The sequence below is a fragment of the Rhinatrema bivittatum genome, chromosome 13 (assembly GCF_901001135.1).
Source record: "Rhinatrema bivittatum chromosome 13, aRhiBiv1.1, whole genome shotgun sequence".
NCBI classification, from domain to species: domain Eukaryota; kingdom Metazoa; phylum Chordata; class Amphibia; order Gymnophiona; family Rhinatrematidae; genus Rhinatrema; species Rhinatrema bivittatum.
In genome coordinates this window covers 2,477,609-2,493,237 of record NC_042627.1, presented here as the reverse complement: position 1 = coordinate 2,493,237, position 15,629 = coordinate 2,477,609, and the positions used below count along the sequence as shown (strand labels likewise).

Sequence of the window (15,629 nt, the reverse complement as noted above, 5' to 3'; positions counted from 1 at the left end):
GTGCTTTCTGCAGCAGGGGATAGGATTTTCCCTGCTCACGCTCTTGCCTCACATCTGTCTCTCGTTCGCTCCCTCTGCAGGCTCGCCTCACTTGCCCATGCTGTAACATGCGGAAGATGGATGCCGTCCTGACAAAGTGTTTCCATGTCTTCTGCTTTGAGTGTGTGAAGACCCGCTATGACACCCGCCAGCGGAAGTGCCCCAAATGCAACGCTGCCTTTGGTGCCAACGACTTCCACCGTATCTATATAGGATGATAACCTGTGCCCCCTCCATGGGCACCCTTGTGCTTCCAGAGACCTGTATTTACAAGGTGGATAATGTCCTACATTTTCATGCTGTCAGACTGCAAGCCACTTTGCTTACTGCATTCCCGAGCCTGCTGTCATTGGGAAACCACCCTGCCTAGCCTTGGTCTACATGTTTGTCCATGGCCTCTCCTGTAAGTTGGACCCCATGGTGCTATTCTTTGCCTGGCCTTGGGGTGTCACTGTGACAGCAGCGCTGGATTCATCCTTCCCTCAGGGACGGTACCTGCCGTGTTCTCGACTCGAGCCGCCTGGATCGGAGCTCCCACCAGGGAGTTGGCTGAGCGGCGCACAATACTCCAGGCCTTCCTGCAGCTGTGTTGCTGCCAGAGAGGAAATCTTTTTCATTTTTGTTCACCTCAACTTTCTCTACCACACACACAACTACCACAGAGGAAAGCATGGGTCAGCAAAAAAACAAAATTGCTTGGAGTCTGCGCCCTTTCCAGAGGCGTCTACCCTAACTCCCGAGCAGCCAGATGTGTAACTAGAGCTGAGCAAAGCTGCCTCCCAAATAAGTGTCACCTCTGCAGCAGCAGCAATATATGGGGGCCACTCTACATTCCAGCTGTTTCCTCTTGCAGACAGAAAACATCCTTGTTTTGTTTGCCCTGCTCATTTTACATCAGTAGTACTGGGCCTTGGTAAGGCCTCTTACCATCTGTCTGATCCTTCAAGAGTCCTATTAAATTATCAGCTCAGAACCATAAAATGCACATTTAAGCTTCATTATATTCTGAAAGTGGTGGAAGAAATGAGCTCCTGAGCAAGTGTGGAAGTGTCATATGTGGCTTCTAGATCATGCACTGAATGGCATTGGGAAAAAGCCCAACTATCTTATCCTAGTAAGGGAAGTCTCTGGGCATGAATGAAACCCACACATACACACCCTCTGTTTCTACTGAGTGCCTGCCTTGATGGATACCTATGGATGTGTTCATGAACCAATCATCCTGCTGATGATTATGTGTATATCCCTGCTCTGACCCTTCCTTCTGATGGCTTATGAGTGTGTTCCTCCCTCCCTGGTGCTTCCCGTATGTGTCCCTGCACTGACCCTCCTTCCTGGTGCTTCCCGTGTGTGTCCCTGCGCTGACCCTCCCTTGGTGGCTCCTGTGTGTGTCCCTGCACTGACCCTCCCTCCTGGTGCTTCCCGTGTGTGTCCCTGCGCTGACCCTCCCTCCCTGGTGCTTCCTGTGTGTGTCCCTGCGCTCACCCTCCCTCCTGGTGGCTCCTGTGTGTGTCCCTGCGCTCACCCTCCCTCCTGGTGCTTCCTGTGTGTGTCCCTGCACTGACCCTCCCTCCTGGTGCTTCCCGTGTGTGTCCCTGCACTGACCCTCCCTCCTGGTGCTTCCCGTGTGTGTCCCTGCGCTCACCCTCCCTCCTGGTGCTTCCCGTGTGTGTCCCTGCTCTGACCCTCCCTCCTGGTGCTTCCCGTGTGTGTCTGTGCACTGACCCTCCCTCCTGGTGGCTTCCCGTGTGTGTCCCTGCTCTGACCCTCCCTCCTGGTGGCTCCCGTGTGCGTCCCTGCGCTGACCCTACCTCCTGGTGCTTCCCGTGTGTGTCCCTGCTCTGACCCTCCCTCCTGGTGCTTCCCGTGTGTGTCCCTGCACTCACCCTCCCTCCCTGGTGGCTCCCGTGTGTGTCCCTGCTCTGACCCTCCCTCCTGGTGCTTCCCGTGTGTGTCCCTGCTCTGACCCTCCCTCCTGGTGGCTCCCGTGTGTGTCCCTGCTCTGACCCTCCCTCCTGGTGGCTCCCGTGTGTGTCCCTGCTCTGACCCTCCCTCCTGGTGGCTCCCGTGTGTGTCCCTGCTCTGACCCTCCCTCCTGGTGGCTCCCGTGTGTGTCCCTGCTCTGACCCTCCCTCCTGGTGGCTCCCGTGTGTGTCCCTGCTCTGACCCTCCCTCCTGGTGGCTCCTGTGTGTTTCCCTGCTCTGTGACTTAGTCAATTTTTACACTTGGCTTTAGGAAGTGCCATCCTGATCCAAGTAAATAAAATCCTGGGATTTCAGGATCTGCTTTCTGAATCTTTGGATTTATTATACCGTGTTGGAGGGAGGAACATACAAATGTGCCTTGGGGCTCAGGCAGCATTATAGGAGCTGGTCAGGTGAGTGGGAGCAAAAGTCTAGAATGACATCTGAAAATAATAGAAATGGCATGAAAAGAAAACAAGGAGGGAACAGAGATGGCAGAGAGCAGGCCAGAGGAGGTTTTGCATTCTCTCACTGGCTGCTGCGCCGGTTGGGCTGGTTCAGTCCATCTGAGGTTTGGCATCCTAGAATATGTGGGGGTCTTCTGGGTTGCTTTGTGTATAGAGCTCGGGAAGCAGCTTCAGTGGCCTTGTTAATGCTTTTGCATTCTGACTGTATCCACTCAGGAAGAAACATATTCTGAGGTTTGCATGTCAGTCTCACTCAGCAGCAAGGAATAGAGGCTCTTCCTGATATTAGGAACTAGAAAGTCTTACAATATAGATTTTTCTTTTGGGGAAAACTGGAAATATTTTTTTGTTTTTATATGAATTCCAGCGCCAGGCCTTTTCCACACATGGTATGGATTGCTGTGAGATGCAGCAGAGTCTGGATGTCTTGCTGATGGGCTGGTTGAGGAATGTCCCACCTTGTCGGCTGTTGCTGGTCCTGTACACTGTGCTCAGACTCCGACATGCAAGTTTAGCTCCCGTCCCTTCACCATCCACACCCAGTGAACCCATGCACCAGTTCCAGGAATTTCCAGAGTAGCACCTTCTTGTGCTCAAATTGTAGGCTCTTGGGGAGTCATCTTGCAGAAATGATAAACCTCATTTTTATTTCTGGGCAAGGGGTTTCCAGTTTGCTGAAATGACTTGCTGCCAGCTCCTTTTCATGTCATCTTGGGCCCTCATTTTGTGGATCCAGGTATTGCCACTTGCAATCTTCTGGTGATAAACAGAACAGCAGCACCACAAGTAGCTGAGTACTGCGACATTACTGTGCTCTGTCGATGCAAGAGTACTCGTATTTTGTTACTGTTTGGAGTTATTTTATCTAGATTTTCTATCTCTAATATAAGCGATTTTTGCCTAACGTTTGGTTCTTCATGTTCAGTCATATAGATTATTTTTCAGTGTTGCTGAACAGTTTAGTTTGCTTCTTGTTTTTCTTCAGTCTCTTGATGGTGAGTCAGCAGCCATAGATTGTGCAGAGCATCGAGGTGTTTACAATGTAGAAATGGCATTTTTTTTGTGAAGCAGGTCAATAAAATGTTTTGTTAGTTGCCAGCATGCTGTCTGATTCCACTTTCTTGAGGTTGGGAGGCAGAGGGGTAAAGGGATGGTGGCTCTGCCTCTTTATTGCCAGGATCCAGACTGCTTCCTCTCTCCAAGTCTTTCCAGGTCCTCAGACAAGGAAGGAAGCAAAAACTATTTTAATTTTGTGTATTTAGCTCCTTTTCATTGTAGCTCAAGGCAGGTTACATCCAGATACAGTTAAGGTATTTTCCTGTCTCCAGAAGCTCACAAACTTAAGCTTGTACGTGAGGCAATGGAGGGTGAAGTAACTTGCCCAGGGTCACAAAGAGTGCACAGATGTTCCAGAAATTTCTAATGCCACCTTATTGAAAATGACCTCTACCTTACAAAATTCAAGAAGGTGAGTCCACTTGGAGGAAAGTTACTGAGCCTCCAGACAGATGGATTGAATTGCCGCAGAAGTGCTTTTTCCACTGTGTGTTGAAAAGTGCTTAAAAAGGAGAATATTTTCCAGATATGCTTTTCCAGCTCCAATAAATTGCTCTCTGAGATGATGCAGGAGAGCGGGACACGTTTGGCACACGGGTGCCTCATTGCAGCTATTTAAGCTCTTACAACAAATAGTTCTCAGTTTGGCAGACTCTTTCCTTTCTTAGTAGAGTCTTAGTTGTCCATTTCCAAGATCTCAGGTGTTTGCCTTAATGACATCCCTATAACCATCAGCATCTCAAGCACCATCTCCCGTGCCTGACCTGCTGTGTGATGCCATCGCCTGTGAGGTCTTATGGGAACGTACATGGTTGCCTTTCTCTCCACTCTTCAGTGCTTTCTGAATTAAAGCATTTTTCATCAAATGAGGCATCAGAAAAATATAAAAAAATGAGACCTGAAGCAGAGGAGTGCTTGAGCAAATGGAAAGTTTGTACGTTTTCATTGATAATGTTCCCAGAGTTGGGAATTTGAAAGTCACTGATTCTTTGGTTGCAACCATGGTGTAACCACAAAGAAATGCAAAACCGAAGTGACAGGATCTGGCCCAGCACCATGGGTCTGTCAAGCTGCTATGGATCTTGTCCTGCTTTGCAGGCCCTTGATGCTGTACCGCACTTGTAAATGTTTAGCCATTGTGGCGTGAGACATTGCATTCCTAAGCATTTCACGTCGTTATCTAATAGTCTAAAGCACAAAACAAGCAAGGTCAGGGGATTAGAATTGCTTGGGCTGCTGAATCGGCCTCTGCTCTCATGGGTCCTACTTGATCTATGAACTTCTTGCTTCTGCCAGTTAAGGTCCTTTTCAATGTTGTCAGTTTTGGCTCCTCCCATGTCTGGAAACCTTTTCCAGGAGTCACCACCCTCCCAGTGAAAAAGTGTTTTCTTGCATTTCTTTTGAGCTTCCCTGCCTTCAGTTTCATATAACAACTTTTTATTGTCCATGAGCTTCTCATTGTTTGATACTTTATTGAAACCTGCTAACTTTTTGTATGTTTGTTTTTCTACCTCCCCTTTCTCTACAGAGGTCATCTAGCACCCTCAGTCTCTCTGTATATGGCTTTTAGTGCAAGCCATGCACTATTCTGGTGACCCTCTTCTGAACTGCCTTTGCCTTGTCAATGTCTTGAACAGAGACCTCAGTGTGGGGTCTCACCAGAGGACCTGTAGAGATAGACTTCCCCTTTTCTACAAGTTCTCCTTTTTATGCACCCACTAGCTTTGTCACAATAGGCAGCACACTGAGGCCATCGGAGATGCTGATCCCCAGGTCTCTTTCTTGTTTGGTGCCTGCTATTACTTCATCTATAAAATGGTAGTTGACCTTTGATTTTCTGCACACCAAATGCATGATTTTGCTTTGCTTCTCTTTTTATTAAAAGTGCAGTCACCAAACCTTGCAGCAATCTTCCAAATTTTTAAAACAGAAAAGTACAAGCCACAGTAAAATAGGGTTTCTCTTTGCCAGATGTTCATTTTCTCATTTTCTTAATCTGAAATTTTTGAAAATTTGGGATGAACCTTGCGTTCGTCTGATGTTTAAGAAACATTTCTTGTTCTGGAGTGCAGGTTCATGGCTCCCTTTGGGGTCCATTCCTTCTTTGGATCCTTCCCAGAACGATTCACATGGGACATGTAATGGGTGACTTCCTCAGGAGTCAGGTAACCTGGATTAAGGGAGTGAAATCAGCAACTTAGTGATAGGGCTAGCAAGGACTGCCCGTTAATCATGACTGATGGAATTGGAATACACAGTGCCTTTTTTCTAGAAAACAAGATGCTGGTACTCAGATGCAGGGCTGCCCTCGGGGGAAGAGAGGATGGAAATCAGGTTCCCTGTACGTACCCAGATCAGTCCGGTCTCCTGGGTTTTGCCCCCCCCCCCCCCCCCTAGCAGCTGGAGACAGAAAAATTTTCAAAACAAAACTCTGCCTTATATAGGATGGTGCCACCTACAGTCCAGTATTTCTCTGTCTCCAGCAGATGGTGGAGGTGCAATGCCTATAGTCTGTGCTGATTGCTCATTGGAGTTAGTGTAGTGAGTTTTAGAGAGTTTTCGGTCTGTAAAACTTTTTTACTTTGATTTAAAAAAAAAAAAAAAAAAAGTTTGTCCTGAGCCTCCCGGGGTGGGGGGTTTGTAAGGTCCTGAGGGGACCATCCCCCGCTGGTTGTTGAGGCAGCTGCATTACAGGGTCAAGGGCCCTCTTGTTCCAAGCTAGCAGCTGGGTGCGACACCGGGGAGCCCGGTTCACTTCACCCCGCTGGATTAGGGCCGTGGACCACTGCCGGGCAAGTCTTAAAAAAAAAATTTTTTTTTTTCCATTTTCTGTCAGTGTCACCGGCGCTGCGGTTCTCTTCCCTCCCTGACTTGGTGCTTGGGTGGGCCACGATTATTTTTCTATTTTTTACAGAATTGAATTTTAGATTTCTCAGGCCCGATGCTGTGTTCATCTGCGTGCCGCGCTTGTGGCTTGGCCGGCGCGTGTCTTTCTCGTGAGGGGCTGTGCTCGGTGTGTCTTCCCAGGGGGGAGGGATCCTCCAGGGCCGCAAAAATGATTAAATGCAAGGCTGCCCAATCTCCTTCAGTGTTAGCTGCACCGAGATCAGCTGTAATGGAGGCCATTTTGGAGACTTTTAGATCAGCGACTTGTGCAGCTATGGGGGAGGGGATTCTCTCGCCTCCTCTCTTTCATCAGCCAGGGTTTCCTGGAGGAAGCGAACCTTTACAGTCTCATTTGCAGCGGAGGATAGCCCCGAGGGGGCTTCTGACTCCTCTTCCTCCTTCTCCCCGGAGTTTATTTTATTTTTCCATAAGGCTTTTAAAACCAGGAGGGAAGGGAAGCTGCAGGCTGGGGGTAAAACTTCCTCTAGTGGCTCTTAATTTCTCTAAAGCGGACTAAGTCTAAGGGAGTCTCTGGGTCCTCCAAAGCTAAGCACCCTTTGCGTACAGGGGCTTATTAGACCGATACTGATTCCACGGGTCAGGATACGGACCCATGGGACCAGGACCCGCAGGGCAATTCTCCGATGGGGGTGAATATAGACCCTGATCAATATCCACAGGATCCAGCATGAGGCTCTCACATTGTGGAAGGAGATGACCCTAGGGTGGTCCATCTGTTTAGGAGGGAGGAGTTGGCTCCGCTTATCCCTGCCATACTCGGAGAGCTAGGCATAGATGGGCCGCCAGAGGAGTCCAGGCTAGGGGCCATGAACCCTGTTATTGGGTCTGAGGGGCCCGGCTACTTCTTTCCTTTTCATTTTTCTGCCACGGACTTGCTATATAGTGAATGGGATACCCCGGGTCTGGGATTGAAAGTTAACAAGGCTATGGATAAGCTATATCCTCTTCCAGAGGAAGCAATTGACATACTGCGGGTGCCCAAGGTGGACGCGGCGGTGTCCGCAGTCACCAAAAAAGACCACAATCCCGGTTATGGGTGCTACAGCCCTGAAGGACCTGCAGGATAGAAAGTTGGAGCTGCAGCTCAAGAAAATTTTTGAAGCCTCTGCACTGGAAGTGCGGACAACTATGTGCAGCAGCAATTTGCATTACGAGCAGGCCTTCGCTGGGTTCAGCAGTTACAGGCTAATGCTGGCCTTTCCGATGCAGAAGCACAGCAAGCAAGGCGTCTGGAAGCTTCGCTCGCTTATAGTGCAGATGCACTTTATGATCTGTTACGGACTTCGGCCAGATCCATGGTGTCTGCAGCCTCGGCTAGTTGGCTCCTGTGGTTAAGAAACTGGTTGGCGGATATTTCCTCCAAGGCTCAGCTGGGGTCGTTGCCTTTCAAGGGTAAATTGCTTTTTGGCAAGGACCTCGAGGATATGATTCAGTCCCTGAGGGGAGAACAAGGTTCACAGACTGCCAGAGGATAGGCCCAAGTTGAGGGGCTCCTTTTCTTCACGGTCTCAATTCAGAGGGAATCGGAGATTTCATCCATCCAGAGCTCCAGCTTCTTCCTTTCAGCAAGTGTCCGGTCGCCAACAGTCCTGGTCTCAGCCCTTTTGTGACCGATGCTTTGGCAGAACCGGGGCTACCTAGTCCACATCTAGGGCCAAGTCTTCCCAATGAAGGGACGCCGACCCATTCTTCAGTTCCAGCTGTCGGGGGCAGATTGTCCCTATTTTACGAGGAATGGGTTGTACCATTGGGTCCTTACTGTGATAAATCAAGGCTATGCTTTAGATTTTGCACACCGCCTTCTGAGGCGGTTTCAGCTCTCCCCATGCAGTTACGAAGAGAAATGACAGGCAGTACAAGATACCTTGCAACGCCTTCTGCAACTCAGCGCCATCACCCCGGTTCCTCAGGCAGAGCAGCGAAAAGGGCATTATTCCATTTATTTCGTAGTCTCCAAAAAAGAGGGGTCCTTCCGACCCATTCTGGATTTGAAGGGCGTAAACTGCTGCCTCAGGGTGCCACGTTTTTGCATGGAGACGTTACAGTCAGTCATTGCCTCGGTAAGAAAAGGAGAGTTTCTGACGTCACTGGACCTAACGGAAGCGTATCTTCACATAGGCATTCGGGCTAACCACCAGAGGTTTCTGAGGTTCTCGGTGATGGGACACCATTTTCAGTTTCGAGCTTTGCCCTTCAGTCTTGCCATCGCACCCAGAATGCCAAGGTAATGGTTGTGGTGGCAGCTCATCTGCGCAGAGAGGGGTTCCTGGTGCATCCATACCTGGACAACTGGCTAATTCGGGCAAAGTCTGAGTCACTCGACCAGTTGGCAATTCGCAAAGTGCTTCAACTTCTGCGATTACTGGGTTGGGTGATCAACTTGGCCAAGAGCCGACTGGTGCCCACCCAGTCTTTGGAATTTTTGGGAGCTCTCCATTCAACAGGGGAGAGTGTTCCTTACCTCGGGCCGAATTGTCAAGCTACAAGCACAAGTGTGGGACTTATTGGCCAACCATCTCCCAAGAGTACGGGATTCTTTGCGGGTTCTCGGCTCCATGACTTCCACCCTGGAGTTGGTGCCCTGGGCCTTTGCTCATATGCATCCTTTACAGTCAGCGTTGCTTTCGCGTTGGAATCCAGTCTCCAAACAGTTTCATTTACCTCTCCCTCTTACAGATACGGCGCGCTCCAGTCTCGATTGATGGCTTATCTCAGACAACTTATCCCGAGGAGTTCCCCTGGAGGTGCCCGAATGGACAGTGGTGACCACAGATGCCAGCCTCTTCAGTTGGGGAGCGGTTTGTCTGAGGAAGTTGGTACAAGGACAGTGGTCCCATGAAGAATCTGTGGTCGATCAATCGTCTGGAAACCAGAGCAGTGTGGTTAGCATTGAAGCATTCCGCCCTCTCCTCCAGGCGAAGTCAGTCAGAATTCTTTCCGACAATGCGACCACGGTGGCTTATATCAATTGCCAAGGAGGAACCAAGTACCAGCCAGTGGCCACGGAAGCCCGGCAGCTAATCAGCTGGGTGGAGAAGCATTTAGTAAGTATTGCAGCGTCTCACATAGCAGGAGTAGACAAGGTTCAGGTGGACTTTCTCGTCGGCGCGCCTCGATCCCGGGGAATGGGAGCTTGCAGACGAAGCTTTCCAGCTCATATGAGACACATGGGGTGTACCCTGCATGGATCTCATGGCAGCGTTTCAGAACGCCAAGGCTCCGCGCTTCTTCGGTTGCCGCAGAGAAACAGGAGCAGAAAGGGTAGATGCCCTGGTGCTATCCTGGCCGACCGACGTGCTGCTATACGTCTTCCCTTCTTGGCCGCTGATAGGCAAAGTGCTCAAGAGCGTGGAGATAACCCAGCAGAAGTCATCCTCGTAGCTCCAGAGTGGCCGAGATGGCCTTGGTTTGCGGACCTGGTCAATCTGGCAGTGGCGGGTCCCCAGTGGTTGCCACTGCTCCCGGACCTTCTCCATCAAGGGCCCGTGTGGTTGGAAGAGGTTGATCGCTTTTGTCTAGCGGCATGGCTTTTGAGAGGCGCCGCCTGAGGAGCAAAGGGTATTCAAACGCTGTGGTGGCAACAATTCTCTGGTCGCCAAGACACCTACCAACCTTGCGAATGTGCGCGTGTGGAGACTATTTGAATCTTGTTGCGTGGACCAGGTAATTACTCCTATTCGGTCTTCTGTGTCGGATATTTTAGGTTTCTTACAATCTGGACTTGCCAAGGGTTCAGGTGGCAGCTCTTGGTGGTTTGCACGGTTCCCTTTCAAGGCATGGCGTTGGCTGCTCACCCCGATGTGGCTCCTTTCCTAAAGGGGGCAAAGCATTTACGTCCCCCGATCAGGCACCCTTGTCCTTCTTGGAATCTGAACGGCGCCCTTTGAGCCTCTGAAAACGGCTACAATAAAGGATCTCATGTTAAAGGTGATTTTCCTTATCACTATTACATCTGCTCGCAGGGTATTGGAGCTCCAGCCTCTATCCTATATGGAGCCGTTTTTGAGAATTTCGGATTCTGGTGTGTCCTTGTGGACGATTCCTTCCTTTCTTCCGAAGGTGGTGTCTGATTTTCACGGGAATCAGTCAGCAGAGCTTCCGTCGTTTCCTGTTTTGGACCAGTCAGATCCTATGTCTAAAGACTTACGGAAGCTGGATGTTCGGGCGTTGTTGCATTATCTGGAAGTTACTAACGTTTCGTGTGATGGACCATCTTTTTGTGCTGTGGGCTGGTCCGAAACGAGGAAATATGGCATCTAAAGCTATGATTTCACTCTGGTTGAAAGAGGCTATAGGCTTGGCATATTTGCTGTGTGGTAAGCCTGTACCGTTGGGTCATTCTACCAGTTCGCAGGCGGCTTCTTGGGCGGAGTGTCAAATGGTCTCGCCGCAGGAGATCTGCAGGGCGGCTACTTTGGAAGTCTTTGCATACCTTTTGCCAGACACTACAGACTGGATGTTCAGGCACCGGGTGGAGGAGGTTTGGAGAAGCAGTACTTAGAGCAGGCCTCTCCAGATCCCATCCCATGTAAGAAAGCTCTGGTACATCCCAGGAGTCTGGACTGATCCGGGTACGTACAGGGAAAGGAAAATTAGTTTCTAACCTGATAATTTTTGTTCCTGTAGTACCACGGATCAGTCCAGAGGTCCCGCCCGGGGAATGCATGGAAGTAAGGGAGAGTCCGCTCAGTTATTGATTGATTTGTTTTCAGATCTGCAGAAATTGGATTGACCATCCTCAAGTGGTTCTACAGGTTCAGTTCCTAGGAGGGTTAAGTGAACCGGTTATTTCTTTTTCTTGTTGAAGGTTTATTGTACATAGTTATGCTTGTTTTTTGAGAACCATTCTGCTTTGACATTGAGTAATACTGCCGGACTGTAGGTGGCACCATCCTATATAAGGCGGAGTTTTGTTTTGAAAACTTCTGTCTCCATCTGCTAGATGGGGGGCAAAACCCAGGAGTCTGGACTGATCTGTGGTACTATAGGAACGAAAATTATCAGGTAAGAAACTAATTTTCCTTTAACCACTCTATATCCCCCCTCCCACAGGGTAGCTCCACCCCCTACAACTGGCTGCAAGGTTCAGTCATGGCCAGCAGGAGGTATAAGAGAGTAGTGCATTATTCTTACCTGCTGGTGTCTCCTCTGTCACTCTCATGGGATGGGGAACAGCCCTGTTTCCTCCAGCCCCTCCCCTCCCAGGCAGCAGCCTGCGGAGATCAGGAGGGGAGGGGGGTGAAACTGGAGTAGAAAAAAAGCTACTCTGCTCCTAATTCAACCCTATAATTTCCCAGGGGCTCATGCAGAAGGATTAAGAGGTGCCCATAATAACTTATCATCAAATACATCACCAAAGAAGCTCTGTGAATACTTAATGGCAGTACTTGTGTGAGAAGGAAGTTTGCACTTCTGTTGTCACTGCTGCACCTGTGCTGTGGTGGGGCAGCGTGTGTGTGTGTGTGTGAGGGAAGCCTGCCCTGCTGTATTTGTTCTATGGTGGGGCTGTATATGTAAGTGTATGAGGGAAGCCTGCTGTTCTGTACTTGCTCTGCTCTATGGGGGAGTGTGTGTGTGTGTGTGTGTATATATAAAACACCCTGTTCTGTGGTGGGGCAGTGTGTGTGTGGCTTACTCTGCTCCTATCCCTGTTCTCTGGAGGGGCAGTGTGTATGAGGGAAGCTTGTAGTGCTGCTGCCTGTGCTATCTCTGTTCTGTGCTGGAGCTGTGTGTGTGTGTGTAGGAAGCTTGCACTGCTGCCTGTGCTGTGTCTAAAATGGAATGTGTGTTTGATTTATATTCCATCTTTCGACACTGCATGACTTTTGAATATCACTCATGCAGTACTGTGAGAAAATCCTAGATCTGTTTTGTTTAAGAATCAACGTCTCGCCCATAAACCTTGCAGCCAGGCTATGTTTCTTAGAACTGAAAGCATGGCAATGCTTGGCGGTGCTGCTCCTTACCCAGTGCACTCTGCTGCTGCAGCTTGAGTTGGTACCGCCGGTACAAGAGGTTCCTGCCGGCCGCTGTGTCGTACACACTCATAATGCTGTACAGGTAGCGCTTCTGGCCTGGCCACAGATCCTACCACATGGGGAAAGTGATAGAAGGCAAAATATGACCATTTTAAGTGAAAAAGACTCCTTATTTCTCCCTAGCACCTCTGTTTGCTCCTTTATATGTATTCTGGGGCAGGACGGTGCATCAAGAGATGTTTCATCCTGAACCACTTCCCTTTTAATGACTCTGATCATCAGCCTCAACTCCTCCCCTCTTTTCTATTTCCTCCTCTGTTGTAATTGCATCGTGCTCTTTTTCCAAGCCCCCTCTTTTTGTCTCATGTTCTCTCTTTCCTTTGTTCCATAGGCATTGCTATGGGGTGGCAAGTAGCACCCCCAAAAAATGGCATGCCATCCCTTTACTATCTCGGTGTCAGATTGGATCAGGCACGGGTAACCTAAATCCCTGCCCGGTCTGAGCTGGACAGAGCAATGACCCACAAATCCAACTCACTGCCCCTCACCCCTACCCTAGTGCGCCAGCAGCAGGAGCAGTGTTTAAACGAATGTAATCTCATGCTTCTGCCAGGCCAGTCTCAGGCGGTATGGTGTGATCTCACTGCCCTTACCTTGAAACTGGCCACACGGCAGCAGGACATGACATTAGCTTAAAGGCTTCCCACTAAGGTGCACGAACCTAGCAAGAGGATGAGTGATAGTTTGTGCTGCTGTTCCTCTGTCTGTTCTAGCTGGGTAAGCATGTTCAAAACTCACCAGCTAATCTCACGTTCCCTGTACGTACCCGGATCTCCACAGGAGATTTGTAGAGCGGCTATGTGGAAGCCTCTACATACTTTCGCAAGGCATTACAGGTTGGATGTGCAAGCTGCGGAGTCGAGAGGATTTGGAGAAGGTGTGCTGCAAGCGGGCTTCTCTGGCTCCCATCCTAGGTAAGAACAGCTCTGGTACATCCCAGCAGTCTGGACTGATCCGGGTACGTACAGGGGAAGGAAAATTAGTTTCTTACCTGATAATTTTCGTTCCTGTAGTACCACGGATCAGTCCAGAGTCCCGCCCAAAAGGAATTATGAACGGGGGGGGGGGGGGGGGGGGAGAGTCCGCTTGTGGGTTTTTTCTGAAGGAGTTCTCTTTCTCGGAGGTTTTCCACGTCTGCAGAGGTTTTGATTTGATTAGCCTTAAGTGGTTCTATAGGTTCAGGTGTTACAGAGGTTCAGTGACCAGGCTGTAATTGTTTCTAGTTTGAGTTAGTGTACATAGTTATGGCATCTTATGGGAGCCATCACGCTTAGACATTACGTAATACTGCCACTCTCCTATATAAGGCGGAGTTTTGTTTTAAAAACATCTCTGTCTCCATCTGCTGGGGGGGAGGCAAAACCCAGCAGTCTGGACTGATCCGCGGTACTACAGGAACGAAAATTATCAGGCAAGAAACTAATTTTCCTTTACAGAATTGGAGTGTGGGATTTATATTGAGACGTTGTCCCTTCCTGCAGAGGCTTCATTCTCATAGCCATATTACTTGATTGAAGCTAGTAAATATTTCTAATGGCAGTTTTACTGGGAGGCATTTGGACTTGTTCTTATTGTTTCTTTTGTAGCCATTTTAAAGGTAGGGGTTGTGAGGAGATCCGCGCTATTCAATGTTATTCCACATTTAGAAAACAGGTGAAAACCTTTTATTTTGAGCAGGCATTTGACTATTAGTGTATGTGACAGACATCTTTGGGGTGTTCAGCCATTGTGGTGTGTTTTATTCTTTGTTTTAAATTATGTATTTTTTGGTGGTTTGTTGTTTGTCCTGCATATGTTTTATAATTTTTACTTCCAATTCATGTGGTGGTGATGTCTCTTCCTTGTAACCCGCCAAGTACTTTAGATTGTGCAGGCTAGAAGTCTGCTAAATAAATAAAAATAAATGTCACTTTGGCTTGTCCTCCTCCATACTTAGCTTGCCCCCTATCGCCCCCAAATATTTCTGTCTCAAGACACCACTGCTTGACTGCTTTTTCATGCCAACTCGCGTGCTGCGCTCTCCCATCTCACCTTTAGTAAGCTCATGTTCCGACAGGACGGGGGGACGTGGATATGAGGGACCTTTGCAGGAGGCCGAACATCTGCCTGCTCCCTGCTCTTCCCTTCCATCGTTTTCTCTCTCTTCATCCAGATGGGTATCTGAGAAAAGGAGGAGTATTTTGGGAGATGGCTTAGTGTGAGTTACCCTAACACTGGCGTATTACTCTGCTAATCCTGCTCAGTACCAGAGGAGCAACAACTTCAACATCCAATTTTGTTCTTGGCTTAAGCACCAATGGAGTGAAGCTCCTATCTTGAACGCCTCTGGTTATTTCACAGGAGCATAAATATTTTGTCAAATTTAAACCTCATGGCAGGGACACCTGAACTACTGTTTTGACTGACTGACCCAGAGTGGCCTTTAATGTTTCCCTCTGTCAGCAGTAACAACAGGACTATTCTAACACCACATCTGTCTAATTCTTGGCTTCTCTTGCTGTTCAGTTTTACATTTCGAGCGGGAAGGCATTTCTGAAGTGCCTGAGGAAAATCGCCTTCCTCCCAGCAGGGCATGAGTTGCCTGCAGTCTTAGACTTCTGCTTCCAAACATCCAAAATGCATCATGGCATTCTCCAGAGGATGGCTGGCTGGAGGTTGCCTCCTGCATTTCGGTTGAGGGACAAAGTGACAGGGCCAGCGTTTCTGGGTTCCCCTGTCGGCATTGCTCCTGTGTATGGAGCCTCACTGGGTTCAGAATTACTGGGAGATGGCACAAGGGAAGCAGCTAATGTGGCACTGTGGAGGGTGACAGATGGAGCGTCCTGTGTGCACTGAGGTCCAAGGACCTTCACCAGAAGGGGAGGGCACTTACAGCATGCACAAAAGCGACTATTAAAATAAAAAATGTAAACCTTAAGTCTTTTGCTGTCGTTTCAATTAGACAGACCGTTGGATCCTCTGGCGTTGCCTGCCATGCCTCCCACTCTGGACCTGGGGCTCGCCACCCCAGCGCTCGGAAAGAGGCAGTGGTCCAGGCTGACCAAAGCCTCCTGAGATCACCGACACCAGCGGCACCAATGCCACCAATGCTACTTCCTCTTCTAGATAAGCTTGACTTGCTTATCATTGCCCTGCCGGGGACACCGAAGAAATCACC

General features: G+C 49.2%; 3 protein-coding genes across 4 annotated transcripts in view; 2 read left to right on the top strand and 1 right to left on the bottom strand.

Annotated features, from left to right (window-relative positions):
* The window catches only part of RNF20 (ring finger protein 20), a 62,342-nt gene extending 58,770 nt beyond the window's left edge, over positions 1-3,572 (top strand). The window contains exon 19 of one of the 2 annotated variants that reach the window (XM_029574892.1): positions 81-3,572. In XM_029574892.1, the coding sequence (XP_029430752.1) occupies positions 81-257 (177 nt within the window). In that variant the 3' untranslated portion in view covers positions 258-3,572. The remainder of the gene's footprint in view (positions 1-80) is intronic. The other variant, XM_029574891.1, reaches the window with a different exon arrangement.
* Positions 3,573-5,282: 1,710 nt separating this feature from the next.
* FAM216B (family with sequence similarity 216 member B) overlaps positions 5,283-15,629 on the bottom strand; it is a 17,672-nt gene continuing 7,325 nt past the window's right edge. The window contains exons 2-4 of the mRNA XM_029574919.1: positions 14,504-14,632; positions 12,401-12,521; positions 5,283-5,697 (exon numbers count right to left, since the gene is read on the bottom strand). Of these exons, the coding sequence (XP_029430779.1) occupies positions 5,570-5,697; positions 12,401-12,521; positions 14,504-14,620 (366 nt within the window). The 5' untranslated portion in view covers positions 14,621-14,632 and the 3' untranslated portion in view covers positions 5,283-5,569. The remainder of the gene's footprint in view (positions 5,698-12,400; positions 12,522-14,503; positions 14,633-15,629) is intronic.
* LOC115074922 (snaclec 5-like) overlaps positions 13,131-15,629 on the top strand; it is a 27,425-nt gene continuing 24,926 nt past the window's right edge. The window contains exon 1 of the mRNA XM_029574897.1: positions 13,131-13,189. The gene's annotated coding sequence lies outside the window, so the exon portion shown is untranslated. The remainder of the gene's footprint in view (positions 13,190-15,629) is intronic.